General features: G+C 37.1%; 1 protein-coding gene across 2 annotated transcripts in view; it reads right to left on the bottom strand.

The window, feature by feature from the left end:
- The window catches only part of KITLG (KIT ligand), an 81,546-nt gene that overhangs the window by 20,484 nt on the left and 37,755 nt on the right, over positions 1-23,307 (bottom strand). For both annotated transcript variants that reach the window (XM_041738365.1, XM_041738364.1), the window contains exons 3-4: positions 14,899-14,961; positions 121-291 (exon numbers count right to left, since the gene is read on the bottom strand). In XM_041738365.1, the coding sequence (XP_041594299.1) occupies positions 121-291; positions 14,899-14,961 (234 nt within the window). The remainder of the gene's footprint in view (positions 1-120; positions 292-14,898; positions 14,962-23,307) is intronic.

Raw genomic sequence — 23,307 nt, 5'->3', positions numbered from 1 at the left:
ATATTTTAGTTAAAAATTTTTAAATTAAAAATTTCACAAAGACACCACCACCCCTGCCATCAATTGGCATAGGTCTTAGAGAAGAGTAGTAAAAAGCCATCCCAAAGAATACAAAGTTACCTCAAATGAGTATCCTTCTGTGCACTCCACAAGATCATCCACTATTTTCACAAGTTTGTCTATGATAGAATAATTACTCAGGCCTTCAGAAATATTTGAAAACTTGTCCAGAAGATCAGTCAAGCTGACTGACAACTGTTCCACCATCACGCTTATCCAACAATGACTAGGCTGCAAGAAATGGAAAGAAGAGAAGATAAAGCATCTATTGTAAATAAAGTCAACTTGGAACCCCCTTCTTCAAAAACATCAATGTAAAAAAAAAAAAAAAAAAGAGAGACATCAATGTTTCAGTCACTGCTGAACAAAGAATTTCCTTATATCAGAACAGGTCAGTTCTTGTGTTTTGTTTAATACAGATTCAACATCTGCTTCAAAGTTTGCAAATGAATAAAGACCTGAGCAAAGTATTGACAGTAAAGAATGTTGCTCTTCCATGGAAGTAAATTAAGACAGAGCCCAATCTTACCAAATCTTGACAAAGTTTGTTCACTTTACTCACAGTGTTCTTAGAAAAGCTTTAGGTACAGAGGGAGTTACCAAAAAAAAAAAAAAAAAAAAAAAAAAAAAAAATATATATATATATATATATATATATATATATATATATATTATTGTAGGAGAGCGCCCCTCAAGGACTTGCAGTCTTTTGGTGAACTGGAATACTGGAATATGAAACAATGCATTAAAAATAGCTTATTTTTCCAAAGTGCCTAATACTTCAAGTCTTCTTCATAGATTTAATTCATGTGGATATTTAAAAAACAAACAGCCCTGGCAAGAATGTGGTCTGAGGGAAAAGCACTTTTTGCTTTAGCAGTAGGACCAGCTTACATAATTTGTGGGGTCAAACACAAAATAATGTATTTATTGTTCAAAATGAATAATTACAAGATGGCGACAGCAGAGCATTAAACCAAGCATGGAGTCCTGCCCATTGGTTTGAAGCTCAAATCTGTAGTCAGTATAACTGGGTTTGATTCTGGCTGAGAAACTCCAAACAAGCTGCATAAATTCTCAGAACCTCTCTGTAGAATGGGAATAAAATAGGACAAGGTAGCTGTGAGGAGATATTGAACATACATATTTGAAGGTAAGTTATATGAAGGCAGTTTTTTTTTTTTTTTAACATGGCCTAGAACAGTGTCCAGCATGTGAAAGTTGCTCAGAAACTATTTGTTAAACAGGTACGTAAGTGCATAAAAAAATGAATGAGAAAAAATACTCTTGTCAGGGGTCTAAGCTTTCTGTAAAGGGCTAGATAATATTTTAGGCTTTGCATGCCAAGTGGCAGAAATGAAGGATATTAGTAGGTACATTTATACAAAGAAAGCAATTTCTAAAAAAAAAAAAAAAAGAAAGCAATTTCTATAAAACTTTTATTACAGAATTAAAATGTAGTAATAACTGAATATAATGTCTTTTGCATAATAACCAAATTTAATCTTTTGTAATAGAGGTCTACCAATAAGAATGAAATTCTTTATTTTGGGTCAACATTTTGTGTAGTTGGGTTTCAAAGTATTCTCTATTGTCAAATAGGCTGCAAATGTTCATCTGGAAAAACCAATCTCACCTAGCTGGCCATATAAAATCAGGCAGTGGATTGGATCTGGCCTACAGGCTATAGTTTGCCAATCTGTTATAAATGACTCTGTGCCAATAAAGGTTTAGATTATTGGGAAAAATCTCCTTGGTGTATTAGAATGGATTTTCGTATTTATTAAATTAGTGAACATTATTTAAAATAATTACTTAAAATAAGTTCATAAACTTTGTATATTTTAACTTATGTTTTCTCCTATAAAGATCTTTTAAGTGGAAGCTCTGACTTTTTTTTTTAAACTCTGCTACAATGTAACAAATGAGAAAAACAAGACTGGGGATAGCTAGAATTGTTTTGGCTTATAACAACCTAAATAATTTAAAATAACTCCAGCTGTAATAAAAACATTATAATCATAAGGAATAACTGATGCCATGTAAAATGAATGAAACCACTAAACTTGATTTCCCTTCTTACCAGCAGAATAGCTCTATGGGGGAAGGCCAACTAATTTATCCTAAATTATACAAGGGGGGGGGGCATCTTCTATTCATTTAACAGAACAGTTTTAATTAATATAACACAGCCAAAAAGGAAAGTGGTTTATCTACAGATTGGTAAGCCCCAATTCCTGGAAGCACTAAATGTCATTCAAAACTTTCAGGAGTGTTGGCTCCGGCTTCAGAAAAGTAGAATAAACAAACCCCCAAATGGGAATTAGTTCAATTAGGCCATTTCACTCAACTCATCAAGCAAGTTCTCAAAGACTGTGTTTCCAAAGTATGTTCAGAATGGATCCTTTGTTTTGTTTAATCAGTGCTTATCTGAAGCACATGTAAGTTCACATTTGCATCATTCATAGGTCTCTTTCCAAAATGTCAGTCTTTCCTTTGGGGCTGAATCGCTCTCCAAGTCTCCCTCCATTTAGGCAGTGATAATTCCCTTTTAGATAGCCCTGTCAGCAAGGGGTAGATTTCCTGGGATATGGGATACAGCACATATTGTAAATACTGTTTGAAGAGTATTTATACGGTAGGACAGCCCTCACCAATTAGTTCATTCCATTGCAACTGTGCAAAGTTTTCTGCAGCAGACTCTAGATGATAGTTTCTTCAAACTCTATCTTCACTTTATCTTCACTTTATAAATGTGCTTGCCTATCCTCCACTCAGATCTTCTGGCATAGAAGAACCAAATCAAATTCCCTTATTCTGAACTAAAGTACTCCTTTAGTTTCTGCAGTCTTGGTGCCTTAAGTAAGCAGGGGTTTTTAATTTTTCTTTCTTTTTTTTTTTTTCCTTTTTGTGGTTAAAGTAGAAAAGACTTTGTTTATAGGTTTCTTATTTTTTAAACCACGGAATTCTGGGATGCTTACCGCCACCACTTCTGCTTATCTCTATTTTCAGCTGAACTCTATGTTTGCATTCTGTATTCAAGTTCTTATTTAGCTATGGTGACTCTCTTACGGCCACCCATGGTTCCCCCATTTTCATATACCTAATCCAACAGTGGAAGTAATCGACTTTTTCTAGCAAAATTCTCAAGTCTGAACTTACAATTTCTTACAGCTAAATCCTGGAAATCTCACAATCTAATCCTAGCCCAAAATTTACCCTTTTAAAATTATGAAGACTTCACGGATAGCTGATCTGAACTTCTGTGCTACTATACTGCTGAAAAAACACATTTCTAAACATCTTGTAAATTTTATTTCATTCACTATTTATTCTTGCCAAATTTCCTTGGAAGAAACTATAATCAATTCAGAGTTCTATCGTTTCAGTAATTTGCTTCAAGAGTTACATGTTAGGTTTTTAAAATTGTTAGACTTAATAAAGATAGATCTGAGGCCAAAAAAAATTTTTTTTCTTAATTAAATATCAGTCAGTTTTGACCTGTCTGCCTGTGAGAGAAGGTCGTTTTGACTAGATCATCAAGCAGTTTTGTACTTTCTTTTTAACTGAATATAGTCAATGATTTGCAAAGAGAATGAAACACAGGAAACTCAGTATTTCATTTGTGAAATGATAGATCTGCTTCTTGACTCAAGATTATGACTAGGAAATGAGTGATTGAAGGCTGTAGGTTTCCCAAATGTAATTTTTCCCTTTACCTTAATAACAGGCATTATTGTCACTATTCCTTAGCTTTCACAGACCATTTTAAGCTCAAATAGTTCTGTATAAATATCAACTCTCAACATTTATCAGAAGAATGTAAGATACAAATAATGTTCTCTACTAGCGGAAGAATGTGAAGAATTAGGAAAAATTGATAAAGCCACACAGGAGGCCAAAGAAGTGAAGTAAGAAGTACCTCTCAAATTCTTTAAGTAAATATAATTTAAGGTTCCATTCACCTGCATATACATACAAAAAGAAATGAACTCCTTGTTTTGTTTTTTTTTTTTTAAATTTTTATTTATGATAGTCAGAGAGAGAGAGAGAGAGAGAGAGGCAGAGACACAGGCAGAGGGAGAAGCAGGCTCCATGCACCGGGAGCCTGACGTGGGATTCGATCCCGGGTCTCCAGGATCGCGCCCTGGGCCAAAGGCAGGCGCCAAACCGCTGCGCCACCCAGGGATCCGAACTCCTTGTTTTGAAAGGGAAAATCTGGGTTTTCCTAAACTCCAGACTCTCAATTTCTTATTTTCTTTCTTGGTAGCTTCCGTCTTACATTTTCTGGGTTAATTTCAGGAACTCTAGCTAAGACTACTGGGAAAGTATGCTCTCAAGTCCTATGTAACATGTATCATTTTACAATGCTATCTGAATCAATGATTATGCATTGATAATTCTTGACCAGCTACCACGCCACCACCATTGAAGATTTGTTTAAAAGCTGTAAACTTCCTAAGGGGTTTTAAAGCACCATGAACAAGTTAATGATTCAACTAAATGATTAAATAAAAACTACTAAACTTAAAAGCATTTTAAACATAACTAAGAATAGGACTGCTTCCAAAGACCAATAATGAAAGTATTTATGCACATTCTAAAACCACACCTAAATTTAAAATAGATAATATAGGAGTATATAAAATAGATATGTGATATAACACCTCTGGAGTCCCAGAAATGATACATTTGAGACTTGGCTGAACCTGTGTAGGTTAAAAATATCCTTGGGACTTGCTGGGTCTGGCATGCTTTCTCTTCTCCATCCCCTGCTTCATTCAAGAAATTGTTCTGGTTTATTATCTGAAAGAATTTGACATGTTATTCTGCATAAATCTTAGATGCAGAGGGAGTCTCTAAGAGCAGTCACCATTAGCTTTATGGAATTAGATGAAATTGCACAAAACGTACTATAACATTTCTTCAGGCACACACTTGACACTACTCTCCATTTCGCAGCTATATGTAGAAATGCCTGTGTGCTTCCTTAGTTGGCCTAAGGTAGATAACTACATTGTGGGAACTCACTACAAAGGAGTTGGGATAATGTACCTATTAGATTCTTGGGGAGAAAAGCACTGACTCATAAACCATGAGCCCTCTGAGGAATATTCACAAGAAGCATGCACCCAGTCTTCTAATCCAACTAATCTAATTACCAGCATTATCGCCCAGTTAGATTGTTTTTGTTTTCTTTAATGTGTGCGTCAAACCTCAGTCTTGCCAGAATTAGAGGTATGAATGCCCAGGGCACAAAGCCTTCTTTTCTTTCCTCCTGTGCTTCCAGCATTTACCTCCTGGCTAAGAAATCAAAAGAACCTAGAGTCATGCCATTAGAATCACAATAGTTTAGATCTGGAAGGAATACTTAAGACCACCTGCTCCAGTCCCACCAATTTCATAAATGGAAAGAAGGCCTAGAGCAATGAAGTGGTTTGTTCAAGGTTGTACAACAAATTTAAGACAGAAACATTAGAAAATCTAGACTCCCCTAGTTCTTTTATCAGTAGTACAAAGCACATACAGCTGCAGTATTTTTTCTGCTAGGTTGACCATGAGTCGTATGGTCTCACATCTGGACCAGGAATACTGGTCTTTAGACTCAATTAAGAGAGCTCTTGGAAATGGCTCTTTCTGTGTCATTTCAATGAATTGAGTCGTTCTGAGGAAAATAAATTTCTCCAAGCCAGTTGTCACAACCAAACAGCAACTGCCAATTGCCTTTAGTGGACTTTCTTTATTCTCCTAATATTTACTTTTAGGGCTGGAGAACAGACACTCCCCTGCTACACTCAAACATTCCATGGCAGGCAAATTTCAAACATTTCTATAAAAGCACTTTGCAAAACAGTGTGTGCTTATAATCCTGGTGTGGAATCTCTAAAATCTTAACTCCCTTTTGGAGGAGCTGGGTTTTGTCATGATTTGGGCATCTTTCATTTTCTTGCTTGAATTAAAGTGATGCAGAAACCTCAATCTGATTAAGATGGTAATCAGCCCAAACACTATAAATATGTGTTGTTTCCCAGGGCAGGCCTATAAATGGTCCCTGAGCCAGACATAAAATAGCACAGTGGTGAAGGAACAGCATGGTGAGGTAAGGGCAGGCGTGATGAACCAGAGGCCCAGTGTCTCGTCCCAACTATTAAGACACTTTGTGATTCTAGTCAAATCACTTAATCTATTCAGAGTTTCATGTTTCTCCATAAAATAAAGGTGTCTATCTAATCTGTGCTAGCCAATACGTGAGCTATTAGACACCAATCACTATATATCACTCAAAATGTGGCTAGCATGACTAAAGCACTAAAATTTTATTTTACTTAATTTGTTTAAAATCAGTAAGATTCAGTGACTGGAAAAAATTTTTTTAAAGATGTTATTTATTTATTTATTTATTTATTTATTTATGGAGGGTGCCCACGTAAACTAGGGGAGGGGCAGAGGGAGACGGAGAGGGAGAGAATCTCAAGCAGACTCTGGCTGAGCTTGAAGCCTCATGTAGAGCTCAATCTCACATCCCTGAGACCACCACCAGAGCTCAGATCAAGAGTCAGATGCTCAACCAACCGAGCCACCCAGGTACATATGTGGAAAACTTTACACATATGAATCTACACCTTCAGTTGTAAATTTTATGAAAATCTAAATCTAAATATTTCTGATTAAAATTTAATGTCTGCATTGAAACATGCTACAGGTATGTAATACACTGTGGATTCTGAGTATAAAAAACTTAAAATATTCCATGAATTTATTTTGATAAGGTTAAAGGATATTTTGGATATAGGGTAATAAAAATTATTTTACTTACTCCCCTGTTCCTTTTTACTTTTTTAAAAAATGTGGCTACTGAATAATTAAGATTACATACATGGCTTTCCTTATTTTTCTTCCGGAGAGTAATAGTCTAGATATTCTGAACTGTGTCTTAATATAATCCACTTATTAAAATGGGCCCTGTAGTTTAAGTACACAAAAGAGCGACTTAAAAATAATCTTTAATGTTATATTTAATTCATTTAACAATCTATACTTATTCCTTTTAAATAAATACGTTCTATTATATGGGAGGTAGAAGTGGATACGTACAGTGTCTACTTGGCAGATTTAACCTATTTCCATAGGAAGTACTTCTAATCATAGAAGTTGACTCTCAGGATCCATATCTACAACTAGTCAATTTGCCCTGTGGCTAGAACTGATTGGATCACAGTAGACCCCTGAATCAGTTGGACTATTTGGAAAGTTTCTCCCCCAAACTGGTAGGTAATAGAAACTAAACAGTCTCTGAGCAGGTCTAAAACTGAAAATATATAAAGTTGGGAGTCTGGGGTAGCTACATTTCACCAGATGACTAGAACACAAAAAAATTCTTCACAGAACAGAATAAGGCAGAGATGCAGAGATTCAGAGTGGAAAAGGAAAACATGGTAGCTTCCCATCTTGGCTGGAATCTCTTTCATGAAGCCTGGCTGTATCCTTGCCCTTTTACTAGAATGTTGTTCTTTAGCATCCTTATAACTGGAATTTTTCTGTCTCTCCTTTTTCAAATTAACTGTGAGTTCAGGGATCCCTGAAGTGGCTCAGTGGTTCGGCCCAGGGCATGATCCTGGAGTCCTGGGATCGAGTCCTGCATCCGGCTCCCTGCATGGAGCCTGCTTCTCTCTCTGCCTGTATCTCTGCCTCTCTCTGTGTGTCTCTCATGAATAAATAAAATCTTAAAAAAAAAAAAAAGTTTGAGTTCATTACTGTTAGTGAGAACCAAAGAACTCTAAACAAATAAGATGGATTCCCTTCAAGATTTGGAAATCAGGACATTTTTTGCCAATAGTTAAATGTTTACTGGTTAGGAACTTTTGGGTAACACCTACCTGCTGGAATGGTGAAGAAATATACAGAGGAGAGAAAGATTTGATCCCTTATCTTTAGATAAATAAAACACAAGAGAAAACATAAAAACAAAATAATGATAGCATCTGACAAATGTATATATTCCAGATCTTGGGTTTTTCAGATCTTAATTATTTCTCACAACACTTTGAGACAAATACATAACACAATTTTAAAAGGCTATGTACACAATATGTGATCAGATACCCAAAATGAACAGTTTCTGGACAAATTCTATAAAAATTCAGAGATGATGAACTAAAAGGTAAGGTCCACAGATCAGATACCATGATGGTACTGGTGGCCACTGTATCCCCTGAGCGTAGCAGAGTAGGGGTGATTACAGTTTTTACTGGCCAAATGATACACATAAGAGAGAGCACAGTCGAACAGTAGGAAATAGCTCTGGGGAGAAAGGGGGACCTTACCCCAACCTTGGACGAGAGAACCATGAAGAGGCTTTCAGCTGCAAAATACTGGATGATTCTGCAAGTAGAATTGGAATGAGTAGATGGAAGAGGAAAGGGCATATGTGGGTGGCATAAGGGAAATGGCACTGAGTGAAATCTTGAAGTTGAGAATAAGCATGGTAATTTTAGGAGGTAGGGGTGCATTTTGCTGGGGTGGCAAGTTTGTGTTGGGGAATAATAGATATTAAGATGAGGTGGTTAGGATGAGGCAAGATTATGAAGAGTCATGAATATCAAAGATTCAGGAATTTGGCATTCAGCCTTTAGTCACTGGGACAATGAGAAAGTTCTTGAATATGGAAATGACTCAATGAAAGTAGTTTTAACAGAAGCCTCAAGGAAACCATGATTCCTAAAAAAATGCATAATACCTTTTACCTAAGATTTTATTTTATTTTTTTAAGATTTTTAAAATTTATTCGTGAGAGAGAGAGAGAGAGAGAGGCAGGGACACAGGCAGAGGGAGAAGCAGGCTCCATGCAGGGAGCCGGATGCAGGACTTGATCCCGGGACTCCAGGATCACGCCCTGGGCCGAAGGCAATGCTAAACCGCAGAGCCACCTGGGCTGCCCTACCTAAGATTTTAAATAAAATGTACATACATCTGAAAAAAAAAAAAAGATAGCAATAATGTTGAGGTGCAGGTATTGTGTGAGGAGTTACAGGCACTCACCTCAACACAATAATCTTGTGGATTCTATTCAGGTCAAATTTGTGCCTCAAGGAAATTACAAGAGATTGCATGGGAATTTCTACCTCCTTCTTCTCTTTCAGCAGATATGAAGTGCATATCATTCATTAGGCACTGACGATACAAAACAGCAAACATAGACAATCCCTGTCCTCGTGAAGTTTACAAGTCTAAGCGGAAGGTTATCAATGAAATAAATCCACAAATAAATGGAAAACTGCTACTTTGAAGGAGATCACAAAAAGAGTTTCCAGTTGGAAGATTTGGCTTCATGAAAGAAGAAAAGGAAGGTTCCCTTAAAGAAGTGAAATTGAAACCAAGAGTCCAGAGTTATTGGAATCAAAGGTCTGATCAGGTACAGAGGAAGCCATGCGCAGAGGAACAGTGGCCTCAGGGGGGCGTCAGGATGTGGGGCTGGAAGAGGATTTGGAAAGGTGCCCCATCATGAGAGTCTCAGGGGCCTTGCTTACAGAACACATTTTTTTTTTCTGCTTCCTAAGAGTTATAGGCACACAGACATTTGAAATATATGAAGAAGGAAGGGTAAAGTAATCAGGTGTGTGTGTGTTTGTTTAATCATTGTCTACTCAAGAAGAGTCAAAACCTCGGGAGGCCCAGAGTGGCTCAGTGGTTGAGCATCTGCCTTCGGCTCAGGGCATGATCCTGATGTTCCAGGATCGAGCTCCACATCAGGCTCCTTACATGGAACCTGTTTCTCCTCCATCTGCCTATGTCTCTGCCTCTCTGTGTCTCTTATGAATAAATAAATATAATCTTTATTTTTTTTAATAAATAAAATCTTAAAAGAAAAAAAAAAACAGAAGAGGGGTCAAAACCTCAATTGTTAAGTCCTGGAATGGCAAGGGAGGTGCAAGGGAACCTGAGGCAGTAGGGCCAAGCAGAAGAAGATGAGAAGAGTTAAGAACTGGAATCCTGCACGCCCGGGGAAGGATGCTGCAAAGGGAAGGTGGCCTGTAGGATTATGGTTAGATTGATATTACATACTGCCAGTGACTTCTTTGTTTAACCTTGCCTTTAAAAGGAATTTTAGAGGAATCTTTTAAATCAAAGATTTAAATATCTTGGTTATTGCTAATTTTGGTTATTGCTTACATGACGTAAAGACTGGTTGAGGTAAGAATCATCAATAAATGCTAAATTTGGGGGAGAAACTTTGATGAGGAACAGTGCATGGTCTTAAAACATCTCCCTCAAATGTTGCTTAGGAGTTCCTAATGAGTAAATACATAGAAATACTGGAACACCTTAACCAGGTGGTCATAACAGCAACGTGAGGAGAAGATGGACACTGAGTGTCTGTGTGTGTGATAACCTCAGGATGTTTCATCACTTATGTAGCATCATGGCTTGAAATACATAATCTTAATGTAGTCATTAAACATCAATCAAAGGTTTCAAAGATATACATTTTACTTAAAGGGGATGGCTGTATTACTCAAAAATTTCAATGTCATAGGGACAAGAGAGAGGCTAAAGAACTCCTAAAGCAGATAAAGAGACATGAGATATTTATACAAACTTAGTGGGCTTAGAGTAACACAAATTTATTATTTTACCATTCCTGAGTTCAGAAGTCTAACACAGGTCTTACTAGGCCCAAATCAAGGTGCTCACATGCGCTGGGTTTCCTTTAGGGGCTCTCCAGGAGAATTCCTTGCCTTGCCATTTCTACCTTTGAGACCACCTGCATCTCTTGGCCTGTGGCCCCTTGCCGCATTTTCAAAGCCAACAGTGTAACATTTTTTAATCACTCTCTCTGGCTCTCACACTCCTGCTTCCCTCTTATAAGGATTCACAAGGTTAAACTACGCCCATCTGGATAATCCCAGATAAACTCATCCCCAAATCCTTAATTACATCTGCAAAATTCCTTTTACCATGTAAGATGCTATATTCACAGCACGGGACATCTTTGGGGAGCCATTATTCTGCCTATCATACTAATGTCAAATGCAAATCATTATCCTAGATTGGATCTTGTACTGGAGGAAAATAAATACTAAAAAAAAAAAAAAAAAAAAGATAAAATTTAATAAAACTGAAATACAGCCAATAGATTCAAATATTTTGGTTATTGCTAAATTTACTGAAGCTGACAACCAGATTGTGGTTATGTAACAGAAAATCCTTTACTTAGGAAATACACACTTAAGTATTTAGGAGTAAACAGCCATTATGTATACAAATGACTCAATGAGTTTAGAAAACTAACAACACACATCTGTGCACAGAAAGCAAGCATTTAGTAAAGCAAATGAGGCAAAATGTTAAAAAGAGATAAATATGGATTAGAGTTTGTGAGTATTCTTAGAATATTCTCATAACTTTTCTGTAAATTTGAAATTATTTCCAAATAAGTTAAAACTGATAAATCTAAAATTAAAACCGATCATTTTCTTTTTACTCAAACACTATAAGCAAGTCATAATTTATATCATTTTATAAACATTAGAATGACTGCAGATGTGTGGTACAAATTCAGCAACCCAATTTTTGCTGAGCCACCTAGGTGTCCCAAAACCCAGAGCCTCCTTTTTTTTCCTTCTTTTTTTCAGAATTTATTTATTTATTTATTTTATTTTTTTTTTTTTTCAGAATTTATTTTTTTAAAGTAATCTCTACACCCAACACGGGGCTCGAACTCACATTCCCAAGATCAAGAGGCGCGTGCCCTACTGACTGAGCCAGCTAGAGGCACCGCCTATAACCACTATAGTGTTAACTGATTCAGGCAAGCATTATCCATAGATGCTAAACTCACAGAGTGAAAGATTCTTGGGGAAGGATACTCACAAAGTTTCAAAGTACTACCCCACAGGACTCTTTGTTTTTAAAATTGAAGTGAAATTCATATAACATGAAGTTAATAATTTTAGAGTGCACATAATTTTAGAGTGTATTAAGTACATTCACTCTGTTGTGCTGGTCTTCCTGTGGTAACATTACTGGCAAATAGAAGGATCAGAAACGTTTAGGATTCTTAAGGTTAGTGACTTAAAATCCTAACAGTCCGGCAATATGATAGTTTCAAGAGTTTAAAATAGAATTGGTAATTATCACTGGATTTAAATGCCAACTGGTTGGTCACACCCTGCTATTAGTGAGAGAGAATCCACTAGGTAATTTCTAGGAGGTCTCTTAGAAAAATACTCCTTACCCCCATCCTACCCCCATTCATAGGAGTATTTAGCGGATTTTTAAAAGCAAAAGCGCAACAATGAACTGTATTCTATTCTAGAGCCTTCTTTTTTTTTTTTTTTTTAAGATTTTATTTATTTCTGCTCTGTGCCTCAAGCAGAATTTTATTGCTTTGGCCCCAGAGAATCTTTCTGGTACCCATTCTGATTCCTACTCTGCCCTCTATTGTTTAAAAACAAAAGATAAGGCAGCTGGGACTCTGACCAGTGACAAATCATCACTGGCCTCTCTACTGGGAAACTCCACTGGTCTTGGCAGAAACTAACATTTTAAAATAAGGGTAAAACAAAGCGTTAAGACCCCGCTTCTCCCCAGAGCCTTATGCACGGGCTTATTTTTCTTGCCAACTGTGGTAGCCGAGAACAAAGTTTCTCCAGTTGTGCCAGGACAGTATGCCAAGTTCAAATAATAGTGGACTTTTCTCAATTACAGAAACAAGAAAAAAATATGGCAATGAATTAGCTTTATTTTTACAAGTTTGGCTCTTGCTACCACCAGCCCATACTGAAATCTGTGATTTGGCACAATCTATGATTATACCAGCACAACATAATTTATTTTGTTACTTTTAGTTTAACATTAAGAGCTGCATGATTTCTTTAAGTTTGGCAATCATAGATCTAAATGCTTCTACAGTCAGGAGCACGGTGCATCTTTATTACTTAAATGTTTCACTTAGAACACCTTCCCTTGCTGTTGTAATTATTTGGAAACTCGCATTCGATAACCCAAGGTGAAATGTCAAGTGACCTGGGGTTTCTTTTTAAGACTGTCACTTTTTAGTTGTATAACTTTGGGCAAAACACTTGTAAACCCCAGTGTGTCATTTGTAAAACAGAAATCACACAAATCATAGTAGCTATCTTGACTTCCTGGTAGGGTTTTTCTAATCATCCGAGGAGATAAATATGTGAGATCATTTTGAAAATTTAAAAAAAGCATTATATAAAAAGGCCCAACCATCCCCCTCACCTAGTTATTATTAAAGTTTTTTTGCACATAAGGCTAGGTGATGTGTTTGTTATTTAAAGCATCTGGTAAAGTGCTGCCTCCACAGTTTTTCCTAAACAAATACTGTACTTGCTGCCTGAGTAATTGAGTGACAAGATTAATTCAATTTCAGGCTGCTATGATTTTACATTCCCCCCTAATTAGACACTCACCTTAACCTGAAGATATCTAGTTCAACATGATGCAACAAGTTCTAGGGAACTTTAGATAGTTCATGCTAACTAAAATGCTTAGTACTTTCCTAAGGAAAAGAAATAGGCCGCTGACATTCTCTTGAAATGATAACTTAGGGTCTTTGAAAGACTTTTTAAGCACAAGCACTTAGTGATGTGCTTAGCACACTTAAACTGGTAATAATTTTGATTGACTAACCCACAAAAAGTACTCAAGGCCTAAGACAGCTTGTGCGCAGTGGATTTGTAATAAGTACTTCATAAATCATGGAAAGAGGTCTACTTGCGGAGTAACCCAAATGATTTTAAATTAACTCAGGGAACACAATACAGCAGTTGAAAGGAACCAACATGGATTAGCACATTACATGTCAAATGTGTGTTGCAAAATATAAGCAAGTTGCAAAGTGGTATATACAGTATAATGCTATTAAGTACGAAAATACAAATATAGGATTCTTATGTGTATGAGTGCAGATTTGCAGTAAATGTAAAAGAGCAGCTATGCGTTGCTGCATTCAACTCAACTCAAGGTGATGCTATCCTCATGCCAGGCCTTGATAACATGCAGTGGGATGAAAAATTTCAGTTCAGAATACTTGTTTCTAACAGTCAAATTGTCTGTAAGAGACAAAGTGGGGACCAGTGGAGATAGGAGAGAGGCCATACTGGGGTCTTTAGTAATATTTATAATGTTTGATTAAAAAATACATTTGAAGTAAATATTGCACCATGGTAAAGTTTAACAAGGTTATGGGATAGGTACATAGGCATCTCTATGCTTCCTGGATTCCTTCATGTATGAATTCTGATCATTTGTAATCAGAAAAATAATTTAAATTTCTTGGTTGCAGTAATACAGGTATATTTATAATCATAATCTCATTTATATTGTAAGTTTCTAAGAATCTATTGACTAATAAATTCTTAGATAAAATATATTGTGATCTGAAATTAAATAGGAAAGAGACTTATAAAGGATCTTTTCAGGTATGCAAAGAATTTGCATAATTTTATACTCAAGCCTTTTTTTAGGAGGAAGCTAAAGGAAAGGGAGAAATCTGTGGCCAGCTCTAAGGAAGATGATCTTATTTACTTTAGAAGTACAGGTCTAGGACACATGTGCTGAAAGGCTTATCTCTAAGTAAAGTTTAGCAGTTATTTGAGGATAAATCCATGCAAGTCAAATTCCAAGGATACTTTCTTCAAATACTGACAATTAGCTAACTCCTAAATGGCAGATCATTTCCTGTCTCAGTAGAATGATCCCATCTCTCTTGTCAGTTCTTTTGTCAGATAATTTCCTGTCTCAATAGAATGATCCCATCTCTTTTTGTCAGCTACTAAAAAGAAACTCAGAAATGTACAGTTTACGTACCAAAATATCCATCCCGGGGACATATTTGAGGGCTATCTTATAGTCTTTTGGAAGATTTGCCACCTACAGAGACCAAAACAAGAAGAAAAGAAAAAGGGGAAAAATCCATGAGAAAATTCATATATATCAATCATACTGTTTTTAGTGGGAGGAAAAACACATACAAACCTGTTATATTGTTTTTGAGTTATCACTGAATTTCAATATTTACATAGTGATTTTCCATTCTTGACTTCCCTTTGTAATCAAAGGCACTCTCCAAAAATAAAGTGATAATGCAAGTCTTTAGATTCCAAATTCGGTAATGAATAGAAGTATAATCCAGTGAGTTTTAGAAACATCTAAATTTAATTTCTACCCGTGGTCTTAGAATTCCCTTCCAGTTTCCTACTGATTCATCAATGAATCAGCAATACAATGTTTTGTTTTGGGTTTTTTTTGATCAATGATTCTCAAAGTGATGTGTCAACATCACCAGGGAACGGTTAAAAAATGCAAATTACCAGGCCACATCAGCTCTACTAAATCTTACTTATGTCCTCCAGGTGATTTTGATACAAATTTGAGAACTTGTTGATCCTAGGAAAAAAAGGTCTGTGAAACCTCAAAAGAACAGTACCACTCAAGAGATGCAAATACTTTCTAATTTAAATAATTTGTAAAGACTCCATTCTGTAAAATAACTTAATCTCCTTACCGAGGCCTGAACCTTGGAAATGTCTCAAATATTTACCTAGCTTCTTTTAAAGGCTTTTTAAAAGTGTCTAACACGTTTCCATCAGTCATTGTGGCATATATTGAACAAATACCTGATTTGGAACCAAATCTAAATTCTATACTTTGGTTTCTTTCACCTGTAAGATGGAAACAAAAGTACCCATGTCAAAAAGACAATTTCCAAAATGAGATAACTGAATGTGCCAAACACATCATAAATAATCTGTATTCTATCTTGAGAGATATACTGGCAACTGACTTTCAAGGTATATATATCCTGGTATATTACAGAGTTCTAGGTTCCCCTTTTCTCCTTTCCTCCATATAGCACCAGCTCTGTCATACAATCACAATTACGATTTCCAGCTAAATATAGCCAACATCTGATTTAGACTATTGAGTCTTAAGAGAATATATGATGTAAAAAAGTAGTTTTGCACTATTCCATCTTGCACAAGTCTACCTTAATTATTTTCCCCTTCATCCTTTCTCTGAAAACTTTGCTCTTCTCCATATTTTTTAAAGATTTATTTATTCATTATTTATTTATTATTTATTTATTTATTTATTTATTTAATTTACGATAGTCACGCACAGAGAGAGAGAGAGGCAGAGACACAGGCAGAGGGAGAAGCAGGCTCCAGGCACCAGGAGTCCGACATGGGATTCGATCCCGGGTCTCCAGGATCGCGCCCAGGGCCAAAGGCAGGCGCTAAACCGCTGCGCCACCCAGGGATCCCAGATTTTTTATTTATTTATTCATGATAGACAGAGAGAGAGAGAGAGAGAGAAAGAGGCAGAGACACAGGCAGAGGGAGAAGCAGGCTCCATGCAGGGAACCTGACGCAGGACTCGATCCCGGGACTCCAGGATCACGCCCTGGGCCAAAGGCTGGCATTAAATCGCTCAGCCACTCAGGGATCCCTGCTCTTCTCCATATTAAGCTAGGACCTTGCTTATGTTTGCTGGACTAGGTCACCTCTTACAAATCTATAACATAATCTGTATGTTTCTTCTTGGCCATGCTAATAGCTTCTAGAATCTGAGAACAATTTTTGGGGAAAGAATACAGGCAAAGGCATAAGTAGTCAAAAGGGAGCCAATGTAGTAAGCAATCCCTTTGTGCTTACTACCATTCTACCTCCAATGGTACCACCTCACACTCATCTCAGTCTTGGGTCTAATATATTCTGAATATGTTATCAGGCACTATGTTCATAAGAGTACATGCTGCATAGTCACATTCAATCTTCCAATCTCTGTGACATCTTTCTCTATTAACTTGAGGTTCAAATAGGTCAAGCAACTAGACTAAGGTCTCACAGCTACTCATGTGAAGAATGGACTAGAACTCAGATCTCTGACAACACAGCCTCCCTTGTCTCTTTTGTTCTATGAAACATTTCATCTACTCTGTGCACATTTGTCCTGGGTACTAGAACCTCTCAGTAAAATTTCTGACCATGCTTCCATAATTTCTTTTGTCTTTTGGATTTTCATCTCCATCTTTGAAAAGCAAAATGACCCACTCACTTTATGTAGGCCCTGCTGGCAAAGACAGCTGATGCTTTTACAGGTATAAAAGCTGAAATTGGACTGAGCAGCAACATTTTATTATGTTATGAGCCAACCGTGTAAGTGAAAGTCATTCCAGATGGAGAAGCATGACAAAAAGTGGCAGTTGTTCTGAACACAACTTGCTTGACAATCTAGACCCTCCTTAAGGAGGGAGTCTATCGATCTATCTATATAAAATTGACAGAATTAGTATTCAGAAAACTTAGGACTTGAGTGTATACATAAACCTGATGAGCAGAATAAAATGTAAGGGATATGTCCAATTCCATTTTTTTAGTAATTTACATACAAAACCCAGTTCAAAGAAACCTTACTCAATGAAATCTCCATATCTTACAACTTGGTGCAGTGGTGGTGGTATATAATAACAATTTCTGCATTAAACTGATTTACTGATATTTAATTCCTGGTGGGAAGAAAATACTAGTTTCGAAAAATGCTTTACAATTTATAACAAGTTTTCATATATAGTCTTTGCCATAACCTCATGAGACATATATTTTTAAGCCTGTCTTATAGACGAAGACATGGAGGCTCACAGGGGCTGTTATTTTAAGGTAGTGGGCATCAGGACTTTCTGATGGAGGGAGGATACAAACTTGGCCCTGTGTGCTTGGCTCAGCACTGTCATCTACAGAGTAGTCTCCCTTTATTAGTTTCTTGGCTTACATTGGTTCCTTTCCAATTACATTTGGAAGAGAACTTAGAAGTCAAGTTGTAGATTTTTATGGTTGCTTCATGAATTATTACAGGACTTTCTGAGCACTTAGAGTGTGTTGAAGAGCACTCAGAAAGCACAGGTAATTGTGATTAAATTCAGCTTCTTTGATGTACATTGATGGTTATAGACAGTTTGGCAGTGTAGAGGGAAGGAGGAGCCTTTGGCCTGGAATTTAGAAGACATTCCTCTGAGTTTCAAGTTTGATGTAGGAGCCATAGTACAGGTTCTGGGGACACACTCTTCTGGTTGGATCCAGGCCTTAACATATGTTAACTCAGATCATGGGCAAGTTATTTAATCTACTTTAGCCTTAATTCTGACATGTATAAAATAGAAATCATAAAAAAACCTAGCCAGTGAATTTATAAAGACTAATAACTAAGAAACTCATTTAAAACACTTAGTGCTTAAGCATGACATGTATATGAAGAAGAGTTTATTAATTTCAAGAGAGTGGGATATTCTAGGTAGATGAGGTGACACATGCAAAAACAAAGAAACAGGAAAGCACAAGTGTGTTTGGGAGACCATGGACAGATGAATCAGGCTCTAGCAGGTAAAGGATAGGAAATACGCCAAGAAAGCTACATTAGAGAAGGACTTTAATGTTGGGCTAAGGAGGCCCAATGGGAAGCAGTGAAGTTCAGTAGAACATGTCCTACCACCAAAACCCTACAAACAAGTCATTTCTGCCTCATTTCACTCTGTTAAACTTCTTGTCTGTAAAATAAAGGGAGTGAACTAGATAATTACCAAAAATTCAGTCTGATCAAACTCTCTCATGGAAGTAGTGGTGCTACCCTGACTGTCCAAGCAAGGAGGAGGATCAGGATAGTAAATTCAGGAACATTGGTCTGGAAGGATGGATTGCATCAAGGACAGAACAGAGACCAAGAAAAGTTTAGGAGACCACTGGAAAAGTGCTGAACATGTATTAAATATTTATACAGAGACTAGAAGCTGAGAAATCAGAAATGAGGTTTAGATTCTAGGGAAGTAGCCTGTTGATAGGGTTAGATGGATAAGTAATCAAAACTATAGATTTTGAAAATAAATGCAATTCTAGTAAAATAAGTTCAGGGAAAAAATAAAAAAAGGAATGTAATTGATGGAAAACTCTACTACCAAAAGCCAAATTATCCCAATGAGCTTTTGTCGCTTGGTGTTTGAGGATGTCAATACTATGCCAGATTGTAAAATGCATAAAATTGGTAAAACAAGTCACTTTATGATGGGTTCAGTCTACCAAATGGGCCCCATTGGGTGTCTTTAAGATTGACCATACTCAGTGACACTGGGAAAAACAAAAACAAAACAAAACACATAAGGGAATGGCATGTGGAAATGCTGAAAACTCTGCCAAGACAAAGCCTTCTTATGCCAAACAGACACTGGCTGCAACCATGTCCTAAAGGTATTTGGACTCTGGAGCAAAAGGACTCAAAGAACAGTTAATGCCCTCCCTACATCACTAATCTAAAATCTTTGGATCTCATGATTCAAGTATCATTGAAGTCTCTAAATCTCATAAAATCAGTGGCTTCTAGGACATCTTTGCTGAGACACTTCTCAGTTATTTCTGAGTGCAAGATATGAATCAAAATGCAGTTGTAGTACCTCCTGATTCCTTTGACACTGTACAAAAATGTTGTGCATAAGTGAACATCTCTGGGGGGATCCCTGGGTGGCGCAGCGGTTTGGCGCCTGCCTTTGGCCCAGGGCGCGATCCTGGAGACCCAGGATCAAATCCCACGTCGGGCTCCCGGTGCATGGGGCCTGCTTCTCCCTCTGCCTGTGTCTCTGCCTCTCTCTCGCTCTCTGTGTGACTATCATAAATAAATAAAAATTAAAAAAAAAAAAAAAAAAAAGAACATCTCTGGGGAAAGAGTCTCAGCAGTTTCCAGATTCTCAGCAGACCCAGAGAAGTAGAAGAATCACTGCTATGGAGGGGGGCAAAAAAAAAAAAAAAAAAATCTATGCTTATATTTAAATATCCCAGCTCACTCATATACAACAGCTTAGTGTAATGCTGGTTTTCAGAAAGAACACAGGAGAAAGCTTTTCATTTTTTTTTTTTAATTTTTCCTTTTAAGTCATCCTCTGTTAATACTAACAATCTAACTCATCAGGACAATGGTCTTTAGTTTTCAAAGGTATTTTTTTTTATCATAACACAATTAGCGATTAACAAAATTAAGATGACAATTTTACAAGACTTTCCTGAGTCTTCTCAGTGAAGAATACCTAAATAAAGTTAGGGGACCCATCTTCCTCCAAAAAAATAATAAAAAGATAAAGATTTTCAAAAGAAAGTTGATAAGAACATCTACAATATGATCACTTCCTATTCATAAAGTAACTACTACCTAGGAAATAAAATTCAAGAGGTTACAATGATAATTCTTTTGTTTTTTTTTTTTAATTTTATTTATTTATTTATTTATGATAGTCACACAGAGAGAGAGAGAGGCAGAGATACAGGCAGAGGGAGAAGCAGGCTCCATGCACCGGGAGCCTGATGTGGGATTCGATCCCGGGTCTCCAGGATCACGCCCTGGGCCAAAGGCAGGCGCCAAACCGCTGCGCCACCCAGGGATCCCTACAATGATAATTCTTAAAACCGCAGTTGACATTTACATCTTAAATTCAGACATCATAAATTATGAACTATGTTCTTGTGTTCCAGACAGGAAGTTATGGGTTTGAACTTCTCTACTCAACTTCCTATTTCCAGATAGGGATGGTCAGGTTACTTATCACTAGGTCTCAGCTTCCTAATCAATAAGCTTGAGGTAAAAATAATTACCTCCTAGGGTTGTAATGATTAGAGGACAGAATCTATATAAAATGCTTTGCATGGCACCTGGACACTCACACAGTAACTACTGCTTTAAAAAGGAGCAGGAGACATAGTACGTAAGTGGTTCATCCAAGGAAGAATGAATTTTTTTCTTCACAATAAAGACTGTCGTGCGTGGTAATATAGCAGGACATTTAGCTGTCCTTTTACAAGTATTAGCCTTTTACAAGTATTATTTCTGATATATTTCTGTCCTTTTTTTGAATACTGCAAGTCTAAAATTTAGTGTTAAATAGAAAAGGAAATTTCTACCAACTGTAGGAGAAGAAATTAAAATGCTGAGTGTAGTAAAGTAATCAACTTTAAAAATTATCCAACTGTCAAACCACTGTTCTTCAAAGGTCCAAAGTAGAAAAAAGAAAAACCAACCCCCCAAAACTAGGTGAGATCTTTTTTGTTTGTTTGTTTAGAGAGATAGAGAGAACACAGGCATGAATAGGCAGTAGAGCAGAGAGAGAGAGAGAGAGAGAAAGAATCTTAAGCAGGCTCTACGCCTAACCTGGAGCCTGACTGGGGCTCCCTCTCACAACCCTGAGATCATGACTTGAGCCAAAATCAAGAGTTGAATGCTTAACTGACTGAGCTGCCCAGGTGCCCATAGAATCTCTGCTTTTATTTATTTTTTATTTTTAAAGATGTTATTTATTTATTTAGAGAATACAAAGTAGGGCAAAGGGCAGAGGGAGAGGGGGAGAGAGAATCTCAAGCAGATTTTGCATCAAGAGCAGAACCAGACATAAGGGCTCCATCTCATGACCCTGAGATCATGACCTGAGCTGAAATCAGGAGTTGGACACTTAACTGACTGAACTACCTAGGTGTCTCTGAAAGCTCTGTTCTTAAAGAGAAGATATGCTTAGAAAAGCTCTGAATTCATCTAGAAATGGGAAGACTCAGAGACTCAAACTTCATTTTAATGCAGTGGTAATTCTATTTGAAGAACATTATACTCAGGATAAAAATCAGAATTATTCAAAACTGTCCAAAGTGAAATTTACCAGAGATATTTTTATAATCTCCCATTATGTTAAACTCTAAAAGTCATGTGTTAAAATAAGTGCCTATCATAAGACCAGGAAAACCATGAATTGCGGAGCTTTCATTCTATTCTGATTTGGAGGCCCTTTATAAGATGGGGCTGGGGGATCCCTGGGTGGCGCAGCGGTTTAGCGCCTGCCTTTGGCCCAGGACATGGTCCTGGAGACCCAGGATCGAATCCCACGTCAGGCTCCCGGTGCATGAAGCCTGCTTCTCCCTCTGCCTGTGTCTCTGCCTCTCTCTCTCTCTCTCTCTCTGTGCGACTATCATAAAAAAAAAAAAAAAAAAGATGGGGCTGGGACAGCAACCTGCCTTACACATTTTGAGGAAGACAAACAATTACTCAATAGATATTTTAAAACAAAACAGGTTTTTAAAAAGCAACAGTCACATTTAATTAAATTCCCCCAAATGAAAGAAAACTATGATCACAAATGAAGGCAACAGTACAAAGAACAAAAGGGGAAACCAATTTGAATGATTTCAATATTTAGATGCCTCCTTTTATGAATGCAACCACTAAAAGCTGCAGCCTAATTGTCCCATAGATCCAAGTTTTTAAAGTTTGTTTCATCCTCTTCCCAGATACTTGACCCTTTCTTTAGGTAGTCTGAGTTTGCCATTTAAAACAAGTCCTGCAACATTTTTCAGAAACCAAGCAAAATGTTCTGTAAATAGATGAACTGTTATGCTGGGCAAACATGCCAGAAGGATTTCAAATGAAAACCATGGGGACTTTAGGGGCAGCACAGTGTCCAAGAAGAAATTAAAAACACAAAAAAATGACAGTAAGGTCATAAATCATGTGCTTCTGTGACATGAGAATCACCCCAAGCAAATAGGCTTCAGGTTTGTGGGCACAGTACCAGTTGCCACCTAATGCAGAGACAGAACTGGTAGAGACTGCAAAGAAATGATTTCAGTCAAAGAGATTACTGGGGGAGCACAAGGTAAAAAGGTACGGTCAACCTACTTTGTTTCTCTCAAATAGAACGTACCAAGGTTATGCCTGCAGAGCAAATCCCTCCTGTTCTGTACAACCTCCTGAGTTGGGGTATAACTGAATTACTCTAAAAGGTGCAACCTAACAAAGTATCATTGTGGAATTAAAGAATTTCAGAGCTGAAAAGGGCCTCCCAAGTTATGTGATTCAGTAGTTCTCTTTTTGGGGGGTATCACCAGCTTCTCTGGGAAGATGAAAACTTAGAAATTCATATAAGGTACAAGTAGGCATAATTTGGAGTTCCATTTGTAAGCGCTCAAAGTCTATGAATCCTAGATTAAGAACTACTGATTGTGTCCCTGTTCCTCATTTTAAATTCCAGAAAGTAAATCCCTGAACCTTTCTGGGATTCATTTGTCCAAGTTCACACAGCAAGGTAAAAGGAGAGCTGATGTTCAAGTAACTCAGTACTCCTGACTACAAGATGCTCTGCTCCACTGCACCTTAGAGAGATGCTGTGATTATCTGTATCCACAGAACTATGAAGTCACT

Source organism: Vulpes lagopus, chromosome 23, assembly GCF_018345385.1.
Source record: "Vulpes lagopus strain Blue_001 chromosome 23, ASM1834538v1, whole genome shotgun sequence".
Taxonomy (NCBI): domain Eukaryota; kingdom Metazoa; phylum Chordata; class Mammalia; order Carnivora; family Canidae; genus Vulpes; species Vulpes lagopus.
This window is presented reverse-complemented; position numbering and strand designations above follow the sequence as displayed.